Here is a 19,580-nt window from a genome sequence, read left to right as displayed (position 1 = left end):
TTTTCAGGCAAACATGGTTGATTGCTGCATTAAAATCTATGGCCCACTGAAAAAAATTATGAACACAAGGCTGTTGGTGCACACAATCACTTTATTCTCCAGCAAACATGTGGCTTCCATGTGTAGTGTCCACACAAGTGACACCGCTGCAATGAATTTTCGTCAGTCAGTTTTTATACAGCAAAATAAAAGTATATACACATCTAATATAAACTAATACAAAACACTTAATGTAAGTTCATTATCATACTACAACACTTGACTGCCAGCACTCCTTAATACATATAAAAAGTGTCTCCCCATCACACAATCAGCAACATCTGTTAGTCACAGAATAAACAGTGCAGTTCCTTCATTATGTTTATTTCCTGGCACTCATACAAAGTGAAGACTCGGTTTCTGTTATCCTGTTACATCCCCTGGCAAAACACATGGACTCACCATTCTTGATTCAGCTGCTTCCTTTAGTAGAAAAGACCCGACTCACAGAAATGACACCAAACTAATTGGTGGCAATGTCATTCAGATCAAGTAGAGGAAATAAATCTTGGAATTACCTTGTAATTTTCCATCCCTAAAACACCAGAACAAGTCTTTTTCCACATTATAATTCAACTTACAGTCTGGCTAAAGAAGTTGGTCGTTTCCAGTCAGCTGTGTCTAAAATTTGGAGTAAGTACAACTAAATGGGGAAGGAAAACATACAGATCAAAGAAGGAAAATGCCAACATGTAATATAATTTGAAAATGGAAAAATGCAGAACAAAAGAAATGAAAAACAAATGAGCAAAAACAGGAGTTGATGTTTGTGACCACACTGTAAAAAACTGCCTGAAGGAAATGGGATTTATATCCCAAAATGTCAAATCTAAGCGATGACTAACATCTAAACCGAAGGAAAACGAGGTTACGGTGAACTAAGGTTTGGATGAAAGTGATTAATCACAAATCTGTATTGAGCATGATGACAGATCAGCCTGAAGAAAACAAAATATACTTCCACAATCACTGATATGGGGCTGAGATTAGGGGAGAGGGAGAGATGGGAGTTGTTATCTCTGCAGAAGATGCACAAATTAAATTTTGAACACTTTTCTAATTTTCATCAGTCAAAAGCAGGTTTGGTGATGCTGAGGTTAACTTTGAGGATGGATAATCTATCATGCAGCAGAGCAAAAAGTATTTAATCTTTTACAAGAAAGTTGGGACCTGACTGGTGAAATATTGCTTTCCATTAGTGAAGTCCATGCCTCAAAGAACTTAATCTGTCCTAAAAGCCAAAGGACCTGAAGCAAGTAATATTTCTGTTTTTGGGATCATGATTCCATGTTTTTTTTCCTCTATTTGATCTAAAAAATGGCAACCATTACAACTATTTGATTTTTTAGGGTGTTTTACGAAGCTAAATCATAGCTAAACTGCAAAACTTTCAGATTTATTATCCATCTATCATTGTCAAACTGAACTAAATTCCTGAAGTGACTTGTTTGGATTTCTTCATGAATCAGAGCACGACACTTAGAAAGACACTGACCCAGGACCAAGTACAAAAATCAGCAGACTGCTGGTGTTTTCTGGACAGCTGCTGAATCACATTACTTTCCCTTTATTTGTGTTGCAGCTTTACTCTTTACTCTTTACAATGTCAATAAAGCACCTTCAAAATGACAAAAGTGTTAATTTAACTATCACAGGAGAACATTTTAGACAGCAGAGTTATGAGCACATTTATGTAGGTTAGAGTTGCTATGAGACATAAAGAATGAGAGGACCTTCCCTGACTCAGAAGCTGTTTCTCGTTTTGAGCTGTTTCAGTTCCCTGTTGACAGTAAAGACGATGGAAGCGATGGCTGTCGCCGTTTCATCTCCTGCTGTAGCTGCTCCTTCAGAGTGGAAACCTGTGGTAGTTACAACAGTAAAAAGATTTAAAACTCAACTTTTATCACAGATAACACAGTTGGAATTTAAAGATGGAATCCAGGCTGCAGTGAGAAACATGGGCCAATCAGAGAATGGGGCTTCCTTCACATAACCTCTTTATTTAATTTTATTTATTTTAGATCTACAAATCAAGTATCTTTCAGGTTCAAAAGATTAGAAGCAGACCCACAGTTTGTTGAATAAATACAGTTGATACTTGTGTACTGCAAACTCCTACACAGCTGTTATGTCAGATAAACAAGACAACTACACAGAAGACAGCTTCTATATAATTATGATGTGGGTAGTTGAAACAATAAAATATATAATTGAAAATTATTTCAGAAGCTTTTCTTGAACTAAAAATACTCCTATATATTAAGTATGATGATATATTATATTAGTATTAAATAGACCACCAAATATAACAAAAACAGAACAACATTATCTCCACAGCTCATGTAGTGCGTGATTAAAATTAAATGTGAGCAGTGGAGGAAACTCCATTCAGAAAATTGGCTTAGACTGATTATTAATTGTCTAAAGTAAAGTAAGTGAAGTATGTAAAGCCAGTGGTGCTTTGGCATCTAATGTTGTGGGAAATAAGTGTAGATATACATGATTATAAACTGCTAAAAAACCAAGCTCCTGCAGCAGATAACTCAAGATAAAAATTGTGTTCACCTGCTCCTCCAGCCCTTTAACTCGGTGCCGGTTAGCTCGCTCTCTGGTGCCCAGCGTTCGCTCCACATCTCTTAAGCTGGTCCTCAGTCTCTCTGCCTCCAGCTGGATGTCGTCACGCTGCCGCACCAAACTCTCACACAGACTGTGTGACTGCTCCATCTCAGCCAGCTGAGTCTACTCATGAAACACAAACACACACAGATGGAAAATAGCTAAACACGAAAGGGAGGAAAAGAATAAATGTGAGGTGGGATGCCAAATATAGGCAACTTTTTACAGAAAAATCTAAATGATACGAGTCAGCAGAAGTTAAGGCCAGCACAAAAATAAAAACAAAGGAAGTTGCTGAAGGTGAGGAAAAGTGGATCACTATGTGAGAAAATGTGGATCAAGTAATTTAGTCTGATAAATGTATATAAGTCCATATAAACTGAATTTAAATTATAAGACAGATCTATGTTTTTTAAAGCAAAAGAAGATTCATGGGCTCAATTACAGTTATTTAAGCACTATAGACTGTTGTGTTACTGACATTTTTGAGTGTTGAAGATGCAGCAGAATTTTCAACCCCTCGTACCAGTTACCCAAAAGATCCTGTGGCAACCATTCAAGTCAAGAAACATAATGCTTTTTTCTTTTATAGACACCATACATCCTGGGAAAAGTCTGACTAAATGAGGAAAAAGTGGTCTGTGATGTAAATCTCGCCTGAAATAAACAACTTTAATCACTATTTCAGAATTCCTCTGAAACCCACTGAGGCTTTAGCGTTTTGCTTGATAATGGCATTCTGTGGTGGATTAAAAAACAATAAAATAAATAAATAAATAAAAAAGGATCACAACATAAAACTGAAGCCACCCAAAAAAAACCCAAATCTTTTTCAGCGTTGGAACACGAGTGGTTTGCAGATGGGGGAAAAAAAAGACATTCCTGCCAGCTTCCTGAAGCTTATTCCACTTTGTATGTCAAAACTAGCATCCTCCACATTTATTAGACAAAGATTTTTCTCTTTAAACAACATTTGTAAACTCAATTCAGTAGAGACAGTCTTACAGCTTTTTAACAGGAAGTATCTTCTGTGAGTTGGGAATGAGATCCTACCCCAAATGGAGAAGTTCAAGAATCTTGGGGCCTGCTCATGAGTGAAGAATGGAGCAGGAGATTAACAGACTGGTGTCCACAGTGATGTGGGCTCTGCATAAGTCTGTTGTGGTGAAGAAGGACCAGTGCCAAAAGGAAAAGCTCTCAATTTACCAGTCAATCTACATTCTTACCCTCACCTATGGTCATGAGCTTTGGGTAGTCAGACTTTGTGACCAGAAGCACAGGAGCACCACAAGGAACTGTCCTGTCCCCCTCCTCTTCCCCCTGAACACAGCCAGAGTTGTGTCACATCCAGAGGTTTTCAGATGACACGGCCATTGTCGGCTGTCACAGGGAGGAGCAGGAAGGTAGAAACAGGAAGATAATGGAGGACTTGGTGGTGTGGTGTCAACAAAACTAGCTGCAGATTAATACATCAAAGCCTAAGAAGATGGTACTGGACTTCCATCAAACAAGGCCCCCAACACAGCTTGTACTCATAGAGGAGGTGGAGTGGTCCTACATTTACCTTGGTCTGCAGCTAGACAACAAATCAATCCATCCATCCATCCATGTAAATTTTCTTTGCAGGGTGTCTAAGCTTTGCCTTAGAGATAGGCTGAGAAGCATAGTCATTTGAAAGGGGCTCCAGGTAGATCCACTGCTCCTCCACACTGAGAGGAGCCAGATGAAGTGGCTTGGGTTAGATTGCCTCCTGGATGCTTCTGTGGTGAGATGTTCCAGGTATGTCACACCTGGAGGAGACCCCAGGACACCCTTCTCGGATGGACGGATGGATGGACATTTAAAAAAATGTAGCTTTCCAATATCACAATCGCTCTGCACAAATTCCAAATTTCAGAAGTTTAAGAAAACTAATTCTGTTGCAGGTTGTGTTGCTTGGACTGTGCTTGGTCCTGACTGTGCTCCGGGTCCATGGCCACTTGTCCTCACCTGTAGCATCAGTATCTGCTGCTGTGCCTCCTGCAGCTCCTGCTCAGTTGTGTTCAGGGAGCGATCCAGACGGCTTTTCTCTGCAGACAGCCGCATGCTACCCTCCTCAGACTTCAGCTTCTGACGTTCAACCTACAATGAGGAAAAAATTTAAAAAGAAAAAAGGAAAAAAGATAACTGACACAATTACCCTGCAAAGGATCCAGTACTAACCTTATCCAATGTGTTCCTCAGAGCATTCTTGTCTTTCTCCAGCCTCACAGCCTGTCTCTCAGCATCTTTTTTCTCTGTCTCCAGCATTGCCACTGCTCTCTGCAGTCCACGTAGTCGCTCCTCCATGGCCGCCCGCTCTGTCTGGGCTAACTGTGTGCTGCGCTGAGCCTCTATGAGACTTGCTGAACGCTGGCGCAGAGCCTAACAGTGAAGAATCCAACATGAGTCTACAATATTTTAACAACCATACCCTTTTTCTTTTTTATTAACTTTCTGTTGAATGTCCTCTTTAATATGTAAACCGCCTCCAGTCTCTCTGACCTCCTGAGCATGGTTGAGCTCGGCCTCCAGCTCTTCTTGCCGCAGCTCACTCTGGTTCAGCTCACTCTGAAGGTTCTCCACACGCTCAGTAAGGGTAAGCACGTTTCTCTTTGCCTCAGCTAATGATGTGCGAGCTTCATCCATTCGTTCCTAAATGGCACAAAAGTATTATCTCTCCACTAGTCACTTCTCATCCACAAATTTTTATTTTCTTCTGACAAACTCACCTGTTGAATCCTTTTGTCCTGTTCAGCTAAACTCAGCGTCTTTTGCAGAGCAGCTAGACGACTCTGTGTGCTGCTGTGAGCAGCTGCCGCCTCCTGGAGGGTCTGGTTCAGAGACGTTGTCTTCTCTTTGAGTGCAGATTCACCTTCCTGAGTTTTAAGCAGAGCCTGGCTCAGCCTCTCTACCTCTCTCTGCATCAAAGAGACACGGGCTTCTCCCTCTGCCACCTGCAGTTTGTAAGAAAAACCAGTAAACTTGGCAGCAATCCAAAGAGAAAAATAGTTTAATTTAATCAATTTCCGCTAATAAATAGAACAGTCAACACTGCTTCAGGTCAGCCAAAATTCCTATCAGGCTGATTAATAAGAGTCACATGACTTATATCAGCCTGCAGCACCTGTTTGAGCAGAGAGTCGTGGCGCTCCTGGGAGGCCTGGCTGTCGGCCTCTCTGTCTCCCAGACTCAGTTTTAGTCTCTGCAGCTCCCCCTCCAGACTTCGCCTTCCAAGCTCCACCCTGGTGGCCCGAGCTTCAGCTGCCTCCAGCGCCTCCCGCAGGCGCTTTCTCTCCGCCTCCAGACGCATCTCAGCAGCACGCTGCTTATTTAACTGATCCTGCAGGGATGGACGGAGGACAGTGACCATGGTTACTGCAGGTTTTTAGTTAGCTGAACTGTGGGAGTGAGAGTTTTACTGTTTACATGGTCACAATAAGACAAAAAAAAAGCTCAAACTTTATGTGTCACTCTCTTTGCTCCTCCAAAGATTTTTTTTTTAAATTTGCATATCCACACATTGAGCCTGAGATTGACTTTGCATCTTTGCTCCTCTTGCGTTCCAGATGGTGAATTTCTGCAGAGATGCTGGCATTATAAACAGACATATGGAAAGCTGACACAACACCACAAGAACAGTAACACTGTGTGTGTGGCATCTGCTGTTATTACAGATCCTGAGAGCTTACACCTCTAGATATGGCTCAAATATTGAGTGTTGCCATATGGTGACTGTGGCAGATCAGCCGTCACTGCTGAGCAAGTGACAATATAAATACATGGAGTTTACACACATGCACACATTGTACCTGAGTGTGCTTCTTATCCGTATCGGAGGCCTGCAGCGATCGCTCTAAATCCTTCACCCTGTCGGTGAGAGCTCTCCTCTCTCTCTCTCCTCTCCTCACCACCTCCTCCTGCTGCTGCAGCAGAATCTGAGCGGTGGTCAGACGCTCATCAAGTCCACGCTTTCCTGCAAGCACACACAGTAACATGCATCAGCACAGCACAGCAGATAGTAAGCTTAAAGTTCAAGCTCAAGTCTCCTTATATGTCTCTGTGTTTGTATTTGGACCTTCTTGGCACATCTGTAAGGAGTTTTGCAGTTGAGTTAGGCGACTCTGAGCCGAGTCCTGTTCCCCCTTCAGCTCCTCCAGCTCCCTCTGCACGGCCCCCAGCTGGCATCGAGCATCATCCTGAAAAATCATCATTAAATAAAAACTTAAACTACCCAAACAAAATGAATCCTCAGAATTATTATGGATCTACAGTGTATGTGTTGCATCCTTGTTTTGGTCTGTGCAGCATGATTACCCTTTCTTTGTGTGCATCACGCAGCTCCAGGAGGAAGTCTCTGAGACCGCTTCGCAGAGTTTCAGGGTCGAGCTCTGGCTGAGCGAGAGGCAGCGGTGTGTCGCCTCTCTCAGGTGAGGCAGCTCCAGAGCCTAAAGTGTTGTCTGGTGTGCTTCCTCGAAAGTCTGCATGAATGAAATATAAAAGGATACCACTGCTTTGTGTGTTTTTTACTTTATGTTGGAGCATGAAAAGTAGGAGAGCAATGTCAAATAAGAGAAAATACAACAGAGAATATTTTACTGGAGAAGTAGCAAAATATTGGTTGTTTGTGATATAATTAATTGTGTTATGTGCAATGGTAATGTAACTAAATTCATTTGACTGTATCCTTACAATTTAAGCACTTTTTAACATTAGTTTGGAAAAATGCTTCACAAACCCACTTAATTCTTTCATAATTTGCATAATTTGTGTGTAACTGACTCTTTGGCCACCACTAGTGCAGTTTTTCTCTTAGGAATAAGAACTTAATGCTTCTTTCTCCAATCTGGAAGTATATTGTGGGACCATCGTCTTCAAGGAAAAAATGTGGTTGGTGTAAAATCCTGAATGATGGGTGATCACTTGAACGTTTGGTGAAATCAAATCAAAGAAAAACAACAGTATAACTCAGGGTTATGTTTAAGAGTAAAAGTAAGAACATTTCCACATGAAAAATGTGAAGGGAACTAAAGGATTGGAACTGAACAGCTGTGTAGCCATAAGAAAACCACTAATCGGTGAGGCTAACCAGAGAAAAAGGCTTCGATTTTCTAGGGAGCTTAAAGAATGGACTCTGGAGCTGGAAGAAGGCCATGTGGTCTGATGAGTTCAGATTTACCCTGTTCCAGAGTGATGGGAGCGTCAGGGTAAGCAGAGAGGCAGATGAAGTGGTGCAGCCATCATGCCTAATGCCTACTGTATAACTGTATAACTATAGACTGTGATAGCAGTGTTATGATCTGGGGTTGCCGCAGTTGGTCAGGGCTTGGTTCTGCAATATTATGTGCCCAAAAAATGCAGTCAACTAACTACCGGAATGACAGGACATTCCATTAATGGATTTTATTCTTCCCTGATGGCATGGCCATATTCCAAGATGACAATGCCATAATTCATGAGGTCATGGAGTAAGAGGAAAAGTAAAGCTAGCTGCAATTTCATTCTCACCTTTAGGAGGCGACAGAGAGGAGCGTAGAGGTGAGACGCTGTGATGACGTGACACACTGCCAGGTGATGTGGAGCTCCCTCCTGGGCTCCTCCCCCTGCCTCCCCTGCCGCTCGCTCCGATGCCCAGCGTTCGTGTCAGCGCTGACTGGAGGCTGCTCAGACGAAACTCCAGATCTCGCCTTGCAGCCTCTGCTCGCGTCAGCTCCGCCTCTGTGGCAGCCAGTCGGCCCTGTGCCTCGCTCAGCAGCAGGCTGGACTGAGAAGCAGAGTCCTGTGCAGCTTGAGCTCGCAGCGACAGGTTCTTGGCTTCGTCCTGGAGCTTCTTCTCGCAACCACGTGCCTCCTGAAGCTGAGCTGTCAGCTCTCTCTCACAGCTGCGCCAGCTCGACTCAGACTCCACCAAACGTTTCTGAGTCATAGAGAGCTATGAAAAAGATAGAGTTGTGATATACTGTGGTATATTACTGTAATACAACAAGATGCTGTGAAAAGTTGTCATTCTGCTCCACTCTCACCTCTTTCTTGAGGAAGTCTCTGGTTGTTTCAGATTCAGTGAGCTTCTGTTTGAGGGTGAAAATCTCTTTTCCTCTTTCTTCCTCTCTTTGCTCCTCCAGCGACAAGCGAGTCTGCAGCTCTGCCAGCTCCCTTCCTTTCTGCTCCTTCTCCCCATCCAGAACCTTTAACTGCGACCAGAAAAGCAAACACTTGATATGACAACACAGATTCACAATATATCCTGCAGAGTGAACGTAAATCAGTTATGAAGTGTCTGACCTGTCTACGGAGCTCCTGCAGTTCCCGCCGAGCCTCAAGTCGTGACCTTTCAACTTCTCTCAGACAGCTACGCAGCTCTGCCACCTCCTTCTGAGTGGAGGAAAAGTTCTCCTCCAGCACCGCCAGCTTCTGCTCTTTCTCTTCACACTGCCGTTTCACACTGACAGCAACACACACACATACAATGTAAACATTTTACTGCCAACATACCTCCATTCACCTTCTTGTGAATACTTTCCTTTTCAGTGTTTACCTAATTCTCTCTGTTTCTGCAGTGCGTAGAGTTTCTCTCAGCTGAGTGTTTGATTGGTTAAGAGCATCTCTCTCCTTGGTGACATCACAGAGGCTACGACGCAGCTCCATCCCCTCTCTCCTGTAGTTCTCGGATAAGTCCTGAGTTTGGTTGAGACGACATTCTGTCTCTAGCAAGTCCCTCCTCAGCTGATCGCGACTCTCCTCGGTAGCAGAGAGAGAAGCTCTGTACTCCTCCAGCTGGAGGGCAGAAGACAAGTTTGTTTTAAAGTTATGTAATGTGACAGAACAACACTATAAATCATCAAATATGGAAGTGTATCCCATGCTAAATGCTCCTCATAAAGGGGTCCTGGAGAGTTTGCCAGCCTTTTTGAGTTCACATGTGCATAAAACATCTATATGAGTCAGATGTCTTTATACAGTTTGACATCCCTGTTTTACTTAAAGGAATAACAATTTATCATGTGTACAAATGAAGGAAACGAAAGAACATTTTTAGCCTCCCTGAAGTAGTCGACCAACAAAAATCGCTTTGAGAACACGGTGTGTCAGAGATTCCAAACAAAGATGAGGTAGCCTATAAACAACTAAAGGCCTAGCTCACATTAGCTAAATTTAATGTTCATGAACCCATCATCAGCAGAATATAGAACAATGGTGTTCATGGCAGAGCTGTAAATAAAAAACTATTGTTAAAAAAACAAACAAACAAACAAACAAACAAAACAAACAAACGTGCCCATCTGCAGATTTTAAAAGAACCATATGATCAAACCAGAAATCTTGGAGACAAATGTAGAAAATTTCTTGGTTTAAATGAGAAGTAACAGCATACAAACATTATCCAATCTGTAAAGTGTAATGGTGGCACTATCATGATTTTGGCTTTTTCTTTATGATGCAACAAGACAATCCTAAACATACCAATGAATGTATCAAAGAATAGTAAATAAAAAACTGTCATCTCCCTCTCTTTCTTTGACAAACATGAATTTTGTTTTCTAAATTTTAAAGGTGGCTGACAAAATCAAAACTTTTGCCTGCATAACTTCTATGTGGTCTCTGGGGATTGGATTGTCTACCTCTTTGAGAGCAATATCTGCACGAGAACGAAGATCAGTGCAAGTTTCTCTCAGACCGTGGAGTTCCCTTTCATGAGCAGAGGCTGCATCTTCCAGCTGAGAGCGAAGCTCCAAAAGCTCACTGGTCAGTGCTCCAACTCTGATCTAAAAAACGCAACATGGGGAGTCAGTTCAGTTTGTACTTTTCATGTTCTGTGCTTGAAAATAAAAAAGAAAGGAAAAAAAATAGTAGAAATCAAAATCTCCATGCTGCCTCTCATCACCTGCTCCTGCTCTTGGTAAAGAGCTATTTCTCTGGTCATCCGCTCAGCCTCCAGGGCTGCAGCAGACAGCTCAGCCTGCAGGCTGGAAACCCTGTCAGACAAAACTGTCTTCTCTGCCTCCTTCAGAGAAAGAGCCTACAAAGAGAGAAAAATCTTTTTTCAATATTTAGCACCATAAGGCTGAATAATAAAGTAATAATATCAAGACATGATTCAACAACTCCCTGAACAGCTGCTCATCTCATGGAATCAGATCAGACCTGTTGCTTCTCAGTCTCGGCCTGCAGCAAACATTGATCTCGATCATGTTGCAGAGTCCTCATTTCATCCTGCAGCTCCTCTCTTTCTCGCTTCGTCCTGAGTAGGTGATCCTCCATCTCCTGCCTGAGTTTCCTCAGAGTGGTATCATGCTCCATCTGCAAGCTGTGCCGCACAACTTCCTGTTAAACAGGGCAGACGAAGAGCACATCAACTGGTAAGATGGTCGATGGTTTCAATAAAAAGTATATATAAAACATAAATAAATGTAAAAACAGCGCATAAAGAAAAATACGACTACTAGTTAATCTGCCCACCTTTTCTGAAACCAGCCGTTCCACCTCCTCCTGATGCTCAGAGATGGCTTTCCGTAGAGCCTGCTGAGCCTCCAGCTGTGCTGCATTTAGTGTCTGAGTCATGGCCCGTTTGTCTTTCTCAGCCTGGACCAAAGCGCTTTCTCCATCTGAGCGTACACGCCTTAGCTCAGCTGGAAGTTCCAAAAGAAGATCATCTTTTATTACGCGAAAAGGAGAAGATCTTCTGTTTTTAACCACTTTCTTCCTCATGCTCTCTTATCATCGTTCACCTGCAGCAGTCTCACAGCGAACTTTGAGGTTTTGGTTCTCCATTTCCAGCTGCTCTCTGCGAGATTCCACCTGCACAAGCTGCTGCTGCACATCAAACAGACTTGTTTCCAGTGACTCGCGCTCCGACCTGCAGCTCACACATACAAGGTTCACACAATAAGCCATCTCAGACATGAGATGTGCAACAATGACATAATTTGTCCTGACTTCCTGCTGATATACACTCAATGATGATGGAGAGAGCCACGCTACACATGCTATATTTGCATTGCGGGAAGAATGATGCATCTGACCAGAGTCACTGGCCTTATGTGATACACTGTGTGTATCATAGTGTAAACAGGAGCGATTGAAAGGCTTTTCTATAGATAGATTTATATTAGGTTTAAACAATTAGAGATTTCCCACAGAACAAGCAGCATTGATAATGCATCTAGAAACTACAAGTGAAATAATGGAGGAATAAAGTTTGCAAAGCATTGTCATTTATCAACACCATCCACACCTGAAAGCAGCCAGTTCCTCGGACAACATCGTGTTTTCTCTCTCGGATGCCGTCAGTTGAACCACCAGAGCTGCTTTGTCTCGGGCCAGTTCTGCCCGACTGCGGCCAGCCTCCTCTAATGCCACCTCGTTCCTCTGGCCCTCTCCCCGTGTGAGGCTTAACTCTGAACCCAGAGAGGTCACCTCACCACAAAGCTGTCAGCGGTAAGCACAATATTATTGCCATTCTATTTGTTATTAAACAGACAAAAAGCTGCACGATTTCTGGACTTGTGTGACCTCATTAACAAAACATTCTCTAAACTATTATGCGATATCATCTGGTGTCTACCTGGGTGACTCTCTCCTGCAGCTTAAGTCTCTCTGTCCTGAGACTCTGCAGTTCTGCCTCCATCCCCACCCGGCTTAGTTCAGCATCCTGCAGTGACTGATGCAGTGTGATGCGGGCAGACTCTAGTTCCAGACGCTCCTGCTCCAGTCGAACCAGCTCATCCCTAATGGTTAGTTTCTCCTGCTCTGCCTCACGTTTCTGAGTCTGCAGGAGGGCCTTTTCCTCCTCAAGCTTTGAGACAGTGGTAAGAATGACATCTTTTAAACTAAAGACAGTTGGAACAGGTTTTGTGCATCAACTTCTTACTTTGTCAGATGGCATACATGAAGCTGTAATTAAGGTGGCTTTAATACAGACTGATTTCATAACTATTTTTACTTTCTATCAATGTGAAGAGCTTTGAAACAGAGACAGGATTTTAATTGCCTTTATGTCCTCCTTTATATTTTCATTTTTTGTTTGTATAGTTTCTCAAGCACTATACATATCAAGGGGTCTGCACTAATTTTAGACTGAAATTGCAGAAAAACACACTTTTTAAAAAGTAGGACACAACTAGAAGAGCAAGTAAAACATCCTAGTGAACAGAAAATGATCAAACACAGTCAAGGTCATATTTCAGCTAACCTGGAGGATGAAAGTGTTTAAGTCTGCTTTGTCCTGAGCCAGGCCCTCATTCATACTACCCATCTTTGCCAGGGAGTCTCTGAGAGCTGCATCCTCAGACTGCAGCTTGCTGACCTGCAGAGAGAGCTCTATGTTGCTGCTCTCGGCCTACGGGGAAAATAAAAAATAAAAAATCAAGGTTAAAACGTAGAAAACAGACTAAATAAGAATGCAGAAAGTTAACTTTGCAGAAGTTAAATAATAAGAAGCTGCCTTTTTCTCACCCGAGCGAGTGCTTCAGACAGTTGGGCCCTCTCCCGCTCCAGCAGCTGCCTCTCAACCTCCCCCTGCTGGTGAGTCTCCCTGACCACAGACAACTCTCCACGCTGAGCAGAGGCTCGACTCTCGCTCTGATCCCACTGCTTCTGTCTGAATTAAGGAAACAAATATTACGTGTGCAATACACGGTGTACTTTGTAAAGCTAATTGCTATGAGCAGAGTGTGGAGTCCAGAAAGTATTATACAACCTTTTCTTAATTTTAAAACTGTGTAAGATTTAAAAACTGCACATTGACTCTAGGTAGGTACTGATCATTTACTGAATCAGTTTTAACATGCGCCAAAGGTGAGTGTACATTTTTTATAAGTATTGGAGCTAAGAAGTTCAAATTTTACTCAACAAATGTATGTTGTAAAAGTTTCCAGGAAAGCTTTTGTGTAATTTAAAAAAAATATAAAAGCTTAAGATGGTCTGAGGAGGACACACAGGTGACTATGTTATAAAAAGAAGCAGCAGTGATATGTAAATGTGCAAGGAGTCTATCCTGAACTTTTGGATGGCTTCCTGTGGGCAGGTACGAGGTGTGCTGACTGCACTAAACTTTGTGGATTAGTCTCTACATCACATTCATTTAATCTCTATCAATTAGCCTGCTTACATCCTCTGAGTCTCTGCCTTTGCCCGGTCCCTCTCCTGCATGGCAACCTCTTTTTCCTCCCTCTCATGATCTCGCTCTCGCTGTGCGGACGCCACAGCCAGCTGAAGCTTCTCACAGTCCATCTGCAGGATCTGATTGCTGCTCTGCACAGCTTGAACAGTCTTCTCCAAGTTCAGCTTCTCACTGCATGCAGGGAGCATATTGAAGAGTTATGATTATGCATGATGCAGTGTTTAGGAGCAGACTGTGAGAAATGATATGGGTAAACCTGGCCAGCGTGTCTCTCTCCTGCTTTAGACGGTCCTTTTCTCTCTGTGCAGTCTCCCGCTCTCTCTGAGAAGCGTCCCTTTCTCGCTGCAGGGCTTGGTTCCGCTGTTCCACATCTCTTTTAGCCAAATCAGACTCTGAAAGCTGCTTTCGTAACTGTTGTAAAGAGGACTGAGTAGAGAGCAGGCGACCTCGAACATCCTGAAAACATGTCCATTGGAGACCATCTATGATATTTTGATACATAAACAATAATAACAAAAAGAACACACATTTAATCTGTGGGATGAACCTAATATATTATTTTTACTAAGTTACAAAGTGGTAACAAAAAATGGTTTGTTTTGTTGGAACTAATTAGATTAAACAACTCGCAACACAATGGAAATGTCCAAGAAGCTCAGTGGAGTTCCAGGAAAGAGGATCACAGATTTACTCAAGTTATTGGGAGGTGTAACAACTTCGCCAAGGTCTGGAAAAACATCCAAATTGTGATGCTCAGCTGAGAGTCAATCCATTTGGATGACTGGGACCAACCCAGGATGAATGAAGGCTGCTGGAACACCAGTACCACTTTCTACTGACAAGTGAGTTTTACAATATCGTGGACAGATAAGATGACATCCATGAAAGGAACTCCTTTTACAAAATTGCACTAAAAAATTGCAACAGTTTACACCTCACAAAAATCCTCAGGTGGAAGGTTTTACAGTCAAATGAGACAAAGCTGGAGTTGTTTGTCCAAAATGACCAGACCTAGCTTGGAACAGTAAAGATAACAAATTGAAGAACACCCCACCTACCTACACTTAAGCATGGTGGGGTTAGCATCATGCTTTTTGCTGTTTAGCTGGGAGTGAATTTTGTAGATAATAGAAAGTAGCTTAGATTGAAGAATGAAAAAAGAAGGTCTGCCAGAGAATATTTCAGCATATCCTCAAACCATGAGAAAACTGATCAGACACCACCCAACAGAACAGTGAGTCCAGGCTCACAGAGCTGGTTGCAGAACAGAAAAGGCTTAGAAAAAAAACAACATGCTGTTCTCAAAGTCCCAGTGTAGCTGTGTTTTAAACATTTCTTCGTGCTCATGAGCACAGTGGGTGTTTGCATGGCTGTCTCACACTGAAGCGCTACAAACAAACACTTTACCTGCAGCTGGAGGGTCTTGTTTGTAACTGTAGACCGGAGAGCCGACAGCACCGTGTCCGGCAAAGGAGACAACAATGAGCCTCGAAGAGGGGATGACGGCCTCCGAGCAGAGGAGGAGCAACGAGAGGAGTCACGGATCAGTGTTAGAAGCGAAGGCACAGAGTTGTCCTGATCTGCTTCTGATGATGACTCTCCATCTGACAGAAGTGTCTGTGAAAGGAAGCAAACATGAAGCACACGCCACTGCTAATGTGGAATCCACAGCTAAAAAAGTGTGTGTTGTTTACCTGAGCAATGTCCCGCATAGTGTCCAACAATGTGTCAGTGTGAGCTCTCATCAGTTGCATGTCAGTCTCATCACTGCCGCTCTGCTCCTGAAGGAAAACCAGAAAAACCCAGTGCAAACATGTTATGAGTAAGATTAATAAAACAGAGCAACAAGAAACCACCACAGGGTTCATGTGTAGCCTCTCACCTCAAGACGCCTCATTAGTGTTGCAATTTCACCATCTTTCTCCGCATTTTGGGCTTTAAGTCTCTCACATTCTCTCACCACATCTGACAACCTGGCAGTTCAAACAAGATTGAAGTATTAAGCTGTCCTGGATGATAATTCAGTACTTCTTTTTTTACCATACCATACCTACTTTATTTATGAAGCACTTTAAAACAACCAGAGATGAACAAAGTGATGCACACAAGTAAAATCAAGATATAAATAAAAACAAATGAAATCCTCAAACATAAGAACAACTAAAAATCAGCACACTAAAACCAATTAAAACAAATAACATAAAAAAGAAGTCTTGCTGAGGCTGAAAGCCAAAGAATAACAGTAGGTTTTAATAGTGGACAGTGAAGGGGCCTCTAATGTACAAAGGCAGATTACAAACAATGGAGACGGCCTTGTCCCCTCTGAGCTTCCTCCTGGACCTGCGTACCTGCAGGAGCAGTTGGTCAGCTGACCCAAGGCACCGAGAAGGCGAGTAGGGGTGAAGAAGCTCAGAGAGGTAAGGGCAAGATTATTTTGACATTTAAAAACAAACATAAGAAGTTTAAAATGAACCCTAAAATGCACAGGCAGCCAGCGGAGTGAAGCCAGGACAGAGGTGATATGTTCTCTTATGTAGGTATTTGTTAAAAGTTGTGCAGCAATGTTCTGAACAAGCTGCAGATGTGACAATAAAGACTGACTCACTTCAACATGAAGTACGTTATAAAGCGGGATGAAATAAAAGCATGTATCATGGTTCTGAAGTGCTACTTGGAGTGAGAAAAGAACCTTTGCCAACCTCCTTAAATGTTAAAAACAAGACTTGACAACAGCCCTGATTTGGCCGTCCACTTTAAAACCCAGATTGGTAATGGTCAGTTTAAAATATTCTGTTATCACTCTAGCTGATAGATCACTATCTTACATCTTTGTCTGTTATACCAATGATTTAAGAAGCCGGGTTTCATCCCCTAAAAGGTGTATAGGATTTTAATTAATGTACATTTAGATGCATTTGAAGCTCCAACATGATGAATAACAACCTATCAAGTGATACTTACTGACCTGATGTTAAGTTCACTTCTCTCTGCATCTGTTCTGGTCTGAAGCTTCATCATTTCCGCCACTCGATCTCTCAGCTGCTGCTCCAGCTGAACTCTCTGAGTTTTTTCCCGCTCCAGAGCCAGAGCTGCTCCTCCCTCCCGGCTGTGGAGCGCTGCAGACAGGCCGGTGCAGGACACCTGAGCAGAGTGGGACATCCGAGCCAGCTCGTTACGCATGTCTGACAAGTCCCTGAGGTTGGAGAGAAAAGGAAGGGAGCAAAAGGTGAAGCGAGAGCAAGCAGAGTTTTAAATTAAAAAAACAAATACTTTGTTTAGTTTGGGATGTTTACCTTTCAGTGGCAGTCTTTATCTCACAGACATGCCTCCTGAACCCGACCACTTGTCGCCACAGCATCAACAGTCGACCGTGTTCGCTGCTGAAGTAGCTGTGGAAAGACTGATCAGAAAGGCAGAGACAGAATAAAAAAATAATCAGCTAATTTGAATTCCTTTTTTTTAAAGAAAATTTGCTTCACAGTCTCAGAAACCCTTCCCACCTCCTCTTCTCTCCTCCAGTCTGACTCCTTTTGTTCTAGTTCCTCTCTGGCCTTTGTCCAATCAGCAGTGAGCCTGCGGATGTCCTGGCTGAGAGCCTCGTTGGCCAAACCGGCCTGATCCAACTGCTCTCTCAGCATTGCGTTCACTGCAGACAAACTGCTGCTCCTGATAACACAACAATGAATGAGATGCTCCAGTTAGACCAGAAACATTACACTTGGTAAAATTCAAAGAGCTCTGCTGTAAAAAGGAGCATGTTTGTTTTTTGTTGTTGTTTTTTTGTTTTTGTTTGGAGACAGAACAAAACAATACAGGCAATGTAACAAAAACTAATGAGAGGCTTATCATTTGACTATTTTCTCTGTTTCTACAGTGGAGACTGAAAACTGTTTTGTCTTATTAAATTATAAATCTGCAACACTGCCTGAATCAGCCGCAGGTTAAAGTTGTAAAACAATTAAATTAACAAGCTCATTCAATTTCTGCAGCCCACATTTGATGTCTTCTGAGCTGCTGCAACCTCCAAACATCCAACTAAATGTCTTGTTGTCAACTTATACTGTAGACCAGCCAGAGGATTGACTAAATTAAAAAAGATAAGAGCTCTAGTTTGACTGTGTTGACACTTTCATTCATCACTAGTAGGTGAATTTTACAGAAGAACTATGATAAATCACAGAATTTTATTTTATAGCTATCCTAAACAACATAACATACATACTCTAATGTATAAGCCTGATGAACAGTTGATGTGGCTTTCTGCAAAAAGAAATCCTGGCTCAGGCTTCCTGTCACACATCTGCTCACAACAAGAAGCAACACAAAGTCCACTAAATGCAACTGGTCAGAATTACTTTGACCACACTCAGACTACAAATGTAAACCAGGCAGCTTCATTTTGTAGAATTCCTGTCCCTCCCTTTGATTCTATGGCAGATATCTGCAGATATCATCTCAGGTATGAGACTGTGTCACCTCTGCTGTTCTTCCTCCAGACGGATCAGAGCATCCTCCAGATTGCTGCTGGCTTCATCATGATGGCGACCATTTGATGTTTCACTGTTTCCCTAAAAGAAAAGATCTTATATTGAAGTGATGCAAATAAAAACAAAAGGTGTGGAACAAAACCGTCTTTGTTATGTTGATCTTTATTAAATTAGAATTCATTACAATTAGAAGAGATTAAAAGCCACCTACACTCACACTGCGTTTTTCCAACTCTGAGGACTTCTCCTGCAGCATCTGCTCCAGATCCCCACATCTCTTTTTGTACTGAAGCACCTGAAGCGGCAGTAAAAACTCTCACACACTGACAAACCTCACTGACTACATGTTAGACACATAGTAAAGACCGCATACCTTGGCCTGCAACTTCTGCACAAGTTGCGCCTGCCTCTGTTGCCCCTCCTGGTACGCAGTGAGTTTGCGCTTGTAGGCTGCTTGTTCTTCATCCAGCCGCCTCCGCAAGTCCACATTCTGTTGAGCCAGACTGCGAGACTCTGGTGAATCATGGTCGCCCTCGCCTGTTTCCAAACGCAGAGCCTGCTCCAGCTGTGGTGTGATTAAAGGTGAGAAGCAGCAGGTGAAGTTAAATTTTACACTGAGACCATTTAAAAGTGGTCTACGCAGTTCTGCCATGCAACAGTTGCAGCCCAATATTTGTATGCAACTCACTGTATTTTTATTCTGCATATTTTACTCATGCCATGTTTACCAGTGTATATTCAAGCCTAGACTTTATATCAAACAAAGTGTTTTTAACAGACGCTGTGTTGCTTTGCCACTGTAGAAACTAAACTGTACACGTGACCCTGCAGAACATCAATACCTGTTAAATCTCAAATAAAGCCATAAAACTAAGGAAGACATATTGAATAAATTACTTTAGATCACAGTCCTGATAGATGATGAGATTTCAATCAACTTTTAAGATATTCTCATGAAAACAGCCCCACTGTTGTAAACTTGTTTATATTTTCAGGTTGTTTAATTAATACCAGCACATGATTTGAGTCAGAGACCTGCTGTGCCCAAGTAAGAAGACAAATAAACTTCTTCAGCATTATCTAATTAAATAAATTAATTAGAAAATAATAAAGGCCAAGGTCACTCTTCGTAAAATCCTTTCTAAAAGTGGTTGAGTGTGGGACATAGGAACAGCCACAAAGATGTTTCATATCGATTTATAGTAATTAAGTTTTGTAAAAGGAAATAATTTCCTTAAAGGAAAATGTAACTTTGGGAGAGCTTTTGCTTTTGGATCCAAGCCTTCTACCCTAAACGAGTC

The 19,580-nt window shown here is 42.3% G+C and overlaps 1 protein-coding gene across 3 annotated transcripts in view; it reads right to left on the bottom strand.

Annotated features, from left to right (window-relative positions):
- Positions 1-71: 71 nt before the first annotated feature.
- The window catches only part of LOC121636771 (rootletin-like), a 23,232-nt gene continuing 3,723 nt past the window's right edge, over positions 72-19,580 (bottom strand). For 2 of the 3 annotated variants that reach the window (XM_041980567.1, XM_041980565.1), the window contains exons 4-37: positions 18,653-18,844; positions 18,491-18,574; positions 18,269-18,360; positions 17,293-17,458; positions 17,086-17,192; positions 16,758-16,985; positions 15,675-15,765; positions 15,487-15,573; positions 15,200-15,409; positions 14,049-14,248; positions 13,781-13,963; positions 13,126-13,270; positions 12,863-13,009; positions 12,236-12,466; positions 11,906-12,099; positions 11,400-11,527; positions 11,131-11,300; positions 10,816-10,995; positions 10,556-10,690; positions 10,293-10,436; positions 9,209-9,447; positions 8,956-9,115; positions 8,697-8,864; positions 8,182-8,605; positions 6,991-7,154; positions 6,752-6,872; positions 6,486-6,649; positions 5,801-6,016; positions 5,406-5,630; positions 5,179-5,328; positions 4,858-5,058; positions 4,645-4,776; positions 2,605-2,778; positions 72-1,898 (exon numbers count right to left, since the gene is read on the bottom strand). In XM_041980567.1, coding sequence (XP_041836501.1) covers positions 1,812-1,898; positions 2,605-2,778; positions 4,645-4,776; positions 4,858-5,058; positions 5,179-5,328; positions 5,406-5,630; positions 5,801-6,016; positions 6,486-6,649; positions 6,752-6,872; positions 6,991-7,154; positions 8,182-8,605; positions 8,697-8,864; positions 8,956-9,115; positions 9,209-9,447; positions 10,293-10,436; positions 10,556-10,690; positions 10,816-10,995; positions 11,131-11,300; positions 11,400-11,527; positions 11,906-12,099; positions 12,236-12,466; positions 12,863-13,009; positions 13,126-13,270; positions 13,781-13,963; positions 14,049-14,248; positions 15,200-15,409; positions 15,487-15,573; positions 15,675-15,765; positions 16,758-16,985; positions 17,086-17,192; positions 17,293-17,458; positions 18,269-18,360; positions 18,491-18,574; positions 18,653-18,844 — 5,739 coding nt within the window. In that variant the 3' untranslated portion in view covers positions 72-1,811. The remainder of the gene's footprint in view (positions 1,899-2,604; positions 2,779-4,644; positions 4,777-4,857; positions 5,059-5,178; positions 5,329-5,405; positions 5,631-5,800; positions 6,017-6,485; positions 6,650-6,751; positions 6,873-6,990; positions 7,155-8,181; positions 8,606-8,696; positions 8,865-8,955; positions 9,116-9,208; positions 9,448-10,292; positions 10,437-10,555; positions 10,691-10,815; positions 10,996-11,130; positions 11,301-11,399; positions 11,528-11,905; positions 12,100-12,235; positions 12,467-12,862; positions 13,010-13,125; positions 13,271-13,780; positions 13,964-14,048; positions 14,249-15,199; positions 15,410-15,486; positions 15,574-15,674; positions 15,766-16,757; positions 16,986-17,085; positions 17,193-17,292; positions 17,459-18,268; positions 18,361-18,490; positions 18,575-18,652; positions 18,845-19,580) is intronic. The other variant, XM_041980566.1, reaches the window with a different exon arrangement.

The sequence above is a fragment of the Melanotaenia boesemani genome, chromosome 3 (genome assembly GCF_017639745.1).
Source record: "Melanotaenia boesemani isolate fMelBoe1 chromosome 3, fMelBoe1.pri, whole genome shotgun sequence".
Classification (NCBI taxonomy): Eukaryota; Metazoa; Chordata; class Actinopteri; order Atheriniformes; family Melanotaeniidae; genus Melanotaenia; species Melanotaenia boesemani.
Note: the sequence above shows the minus strand (reverse complement) of the source record. Positions and strands in the feature narration are given on the sequence as shown.